Genomic DNA, 5092 nt, shown 5'->3' with positions numbered 1-5092 from the left:
ACGATTATTTAATCGATTACCAACAACAAATACTAAGCAAGTTGTTATTGTTGTTGTAAGTATACTGTAAGTGTTGTCCTTGTTGGTGTTGTTGAATTTTCTGCAAATGTGACTCATAACATATTATGCTGAGCAGTTTATGGAGTCACATGTGCTTGGAATACTTGGAAAAGTATCACTGTATGATATACTCCAAGTGTGTCTGCAGTCCCTCTCTTTGGTAGCACTGCAGTGTGTATCCTTCACGTGGCAAGTTACTCTGGATGGGAGTGTGTGCTAAATTACTGGAGTGTAATGTAATGTAAGGATTGTAATCTAAAACAAAAAGAATGTTGTATGTACCCCCTGAACCAGGACTTGGAGATGCTAGACTAAGGGAAGTTTCTAAGGAGACTGACAATGCATTAATATCATTAACAGATTAACATTTTATATGAACGTGTTACTTGCCCCCTTCTCGTTCCAAATACGTCAGTTAGTTTCTACAATCTTAATTCTCAATAAGCAAAGTTCAGGTGCACTGTGCTATTGTGTTCTCCTCCATCTTAAGTTTGGGAATCTTAAATTAACTGCTTGGCAAGACCAATGAATTTTACCGAGACGAAAGCTGCAAGCAATGACAGGCCACAGCAGCATCTTGTAATTTTAATTAAGTTCAATTTTGCCTCAGCATTCGATCTGCACTCTAATTGCAGTATGGCGCATCTGATTTAGAATTTTAAAACGCTGTTGAAAGTTATTTTACATTTGTGATATATTAATACACAGATTTCCCCTTGATATTCGCCTAACTGTCCCCTTCTTAATTGCTATTCATTTAGGTTCTTATTCCTAAATATTGGCCAATTATCGAGAAACCAGGTGACTGCTGTCCGCGGTTCTGAAACCGACATTTACAGCCGCAACAGACTGTGCTATCTGTGCTGTTCGGATAACTCAAAACATGCTTTCAAGTGTAACAGGGCTGTAATGCATGATTCCGATTAGAGATGGGAGAAATGGTAAGCCGCAAAAATCTTACACCTTCCGCAATGTAAGGTACATTAGATATGACAAGTGAAATGAGGGTACAAGACAACTGACTGATGTTAAGGCTCAGGTTGCAAGGGGCCCATAAACAGACCCTTAATGTTATAACACAGTCAATTAAACATGGTACTAAATGATACCTACTTTATACAGCAAAGACTGGATAGAACAAAACAACAGGAGAATGTCTGTGTTAAGAATAGGAATACAAGAATGATAAAACGTTTTAACCGTCCAAATGGTTTAAGTGTTACGCGCACACTGTAAATATTTTGTGCGCCAGGCTAATACACAGCCTACGTTCGTACATAGCTGTCTTTAAGATGTGTTTGTCTTGCAGATTCGTTAGCTAATGCAGCTCTCTCCGCCGCTGCAGTCCCTTTAAGAACCCTTGCCCGCCTCCCATCCTGTATGTGTGGCAGAGCTAGCCACTTCATTTGTTGAAGTAGACAGACAGTTGTGTACCTTATGATCTCACTTAATCGCTCTGATAAATCACATCGAACCCTGTACTGCGGATTCGTGATATTGCTTATTCCTTGGAGTTTTCGATTGAATAAACGATTGTATTTCGGGGCTCAGAGAGTTCGTGGATCCTGAAAAACCCCAGAACGTGACGAATTTTGACATCCCTCTTGTGCAGAAATGGAATGCTGCAATGGATTTTAAACACAAGCCGCTGCGCTTTCCAGTTCGAGATGAATGAAAGAAAAATCAATTTTGCAGCAAAATAGACTATCGGTTGAAAGTGTTCGCTTGTAGGCTACACTACTTTGTGTTTTTCTTTCGTTCCACCTGCCACCTCGGTCTTCTCTTGGATTGTGGATAATCAAAAACCTTCAAGACGGACGGGGTGGTGGAGCATCGAGGAAAAAACCGGGGCAAAATGAGGGAGCGGGACTTCATGCCCAACGTGGAGCGGGGCAAACCTGCTACATATACCGGAGACAAAAAGGCTAAGATGGCTGCGAAGACGAACAAAAAGTGGGTGAGACTTGCCACCGTTTTCGCTTATGTGCTGTCCGTATCTTTAGCTGCTATCATATTGGCCATTTACTACAGCTTAATATGGAAACCTACGTCCGCTTCCTCTTCGGCTGGAAGACCAGAGGGGCCGGAGGAAGTCACTGTAGCAGCTAACTTCTCAACCAACATAACCTACACTAATGTCACGGACGCCAATTCCACTCAAACAAACCTTTACCTGGTGAACGACACGATTTCGCAGGGGTCAGCGGCAAACCTGCGAGCCGAGCCTCAGATCAAAGTATTTCACTGGGAGGATGAGAACAAGAGTCCTAGTCTCGTTTCAGACGACATTTTATCAGGCAGTGCGCCTACGGGACGGTACTCAACTGCAAACAACGATAAAGCCGCAGAACCCGCACGTCAGGTAACTCTGGATAAAGGTAGCATATCTCCCAGACCTGCAGATGGTACAATAAATAACCAAAGCCCCACGGCGCGCTCTCGAACCACCGAGTCAATACTTGATAAGAGGGAAAAGAGAGAAGCGTCCAGGCTGGTCACTGGAAGTGGAATACAATTTCATCCCCTCGAAGGACCCGCGGATGATACTCCGTGGGATCTTAAACCTCCATCAAAGGCCCAAGCTGCTACTACCACAAACCCACTAGGACTACAAAGAGGAACTGCCAGTGACCAGGCCCAACAGGGCTCGCAGAGTAGAAACCAGGAGGATTTGGCAGAAACTTTGGCAGAAGAGACGGATATAATATAGAGGTATTCTCCTTTGAGGAACTTATTTCTTATGATAACTCAAATGGACACAGAAGATGCTGTGAAAATGTGACGGGCATCAAAACGCACGTAATTTCTTGATATGGCATATAAAGTACAATTCAAATTATGTATGGCAGTTATACAATTATAAATACATATACATGCTATGAACATGACCATTATTTTTATGAGCGACTATATTTTGTGTTATGACTTAAATCATATTTGTTATGTTCTGAAAAGCTGGCGTCAAGGACGTATTTGACATTAATTTACGCTTCTATTTTATTATTTTAACATATAAATGTATACATATAAATATATACAAACGAAGAACGATTTTTTGAATTAGAACATGTAAATTTCCATCGCCTTTCAACGGAGAATGAGCCATGCAACGAGAGAGCGCTGTTACCATGTAAGGAAAGGCTTTTATATTATGGATCGTCAGAATATACTATTTAACTATACTAATTAATAAGGATTCATGGCGTAGAGGAATCCGCATTGAGTTACGCTCAGGTATGTCCATATTAACCATGTAAATGTATTGTATTTGGTATTGTACATAGGGCAGAAGTACATGCTCCGGCCTGGATGAAGTTTAGCAAGATAAGACACTTTTTATGAAAACTATGTACAATAGACATATATTGCGCAGAAAATAAACGTCCTTGTAAAAATGCATTGTTGCTTAGGTTTTGTAAGAAATAAAATGCAATGCTTGTTTATGATAGAAACAATTTTAATATTAAACGCAATATTATTTTGATTGGTGCGATTTTTAAAATTCATTACACATAACTGGATTTTGGCGGAAATCCAATATTGTTCTAAGTTGTGTGCTTTTAGAGAAAGTGGGGCTAGTGCCAATTTGACAATTCATCGTCAATACAGACACTGTAGTGCAGATTTGAAAGCATTTGTTTAATCAAAGTTTAGTAGTGACGTCAGAAGTTATAGCGATCAATAGAGTTTAAATCGTTACTATTTACTACACAAAAATAGTTTAGTGTTGGCACTGTCGTTCAAATAGAATCCTGAAAAGAACATGATGGTCTTTGATCGATTGTTTACGTTGTAACAACTGATATGAGAGAAGGCGTTGCCAATAGTGATGCTCTAAATCAAGAGGAAATAGTTTCCATGTAGGCTTGTGCAAGGGATGCTGTATCTGTATCACTGCATTTGCAAACAAACAATGCAGCTATATTTTCAGAAGAGATTTAAATATGTGTTTTTAAAGATGATGCTGTTAACATTATAATTATACTACAAATATAAAATAAAACACTATTTTCCCATCCATGGAGAAAAATTGAATTGCTTGTGCTGCATATTGAAATCAATAGCCTAAAGTTCTGCAGGATTTATCCATATTACTATAATAGTTATCTTTTTCCATGGGTACGTTCATTACCCCCTTTGATACTTTTTGAGTGAATATTTTTATGGAACGTGTTTCAAGAGCCAAAGGAATTCTCACTGATACCAGCCCCATTTTTCAGCTCAAATCAGCACAGAGGCAACTGCTCTCATGTCTGATCTGATTCTGAGTCACTAAGCACTCTGGTGAACTTGAAGAAAAATCAAGCCTGTAGCCCTTTATTTATGTGTTCCTGGAATGGCAAGTGAAGGCTGTACATTGATTGAAAATGTAGCAAAACTGCAGGATGTAAAAACACATTATGCAATAGTGTTAGCACTATTTCAAACTACCCTTCACCAAGATGCATTTTCACAAAGTGCTCAGCTATTTTTTCTGGTTGTCAACAGCCAATGACATGGAGCTATAGCGAAAGGCATCCATGCACACTATTGAAATATCACTGACAGAGGAGGCTGTGCCCTTTCCTCTCTGACTATATAATTAGTTACTCATATATACCCACAGTAAGAGATGTTCTTGCAGAGATAATAAGAAACCGTCACTTAAAAGTTCTTTTCTGCATATCAAACATTGTATAGAATACAAAAACCTGTTGATCAAGTCTTATTAAACAACAAGATCCCCTTTTATCCAAGCATGTGGTTCCTGTGAACAGCAGTTCAGGTCAAATTGTTCATGATGTATAAAAGTAGACTGCCACTGATAAGTGATTAAATCAAATCAGACAGCTGTGAGGCTATCTATTAGCTGAAGCTCTACTCGTGTCCATTTCCCTGGGGGAAACTGCTGACCTCTTGACTTCTAAGAGACCAGCATTTAGCTCCAGTGACTCCAGCCTGTGTGAAAAGGCATCAGTAGTGTGTGGTCATATAACCAATAAATGTGTGAGGTAGTCCGGGGCAAAACCACCTGGTTAATCCTTCTCACCAT

The 5092-nt window shown here is 39.7% G+C and overlaps 1 protein-coding gene across 1 annotated transcript; it reads left to right on the top strand.

The window, feature by feature from the left end:
- The first annotated feature begins 1412 nt into the window (after positions 1-1412).
- Positions 1413-4080, top strand: LOC118231976. Its single transcript, XM_035426443.1, has one exon. The coding sequence runs from the start codon at positions 1916-1918 to the stop codon at positions 2768-2770; it is 855 nt and encodes a 284-aa protein (XP_035282334.1). The 5' UTR covers positions 1413-1915; the 3' UTR covers positions 2771-4080.
- Positions 4081-5092: the final 1012 nt, after the last annotated feature.

This window comes from Anguilla anguilla, chromosome 1, assembly GCF_013347855.1.
Source record: "Anguilla anguilla isolate fAngAng1 chromosome 1, fAngAng1.pri, whole genome shotgun sequence".
NCBI lineage: Eukaryota > Metazoa > Chordata > Actinopteri > Anguilliformes > Anguillidae > Anguilla > Anguilla anguilla.
Note: the sequence above shows the minus strand (reverse complement) of the source record. Positions and strands in the feature narration are given on the sequence as shown.

Coding starts and splice junctions, on each gene's coding strand:
- LOC118231976 (XM_035426443.1), top strand. CDS start 1,916: ATGAGGGAGCGGGACTTCATGCCCAACGTGGAGCGGGGCAAACCTGCT.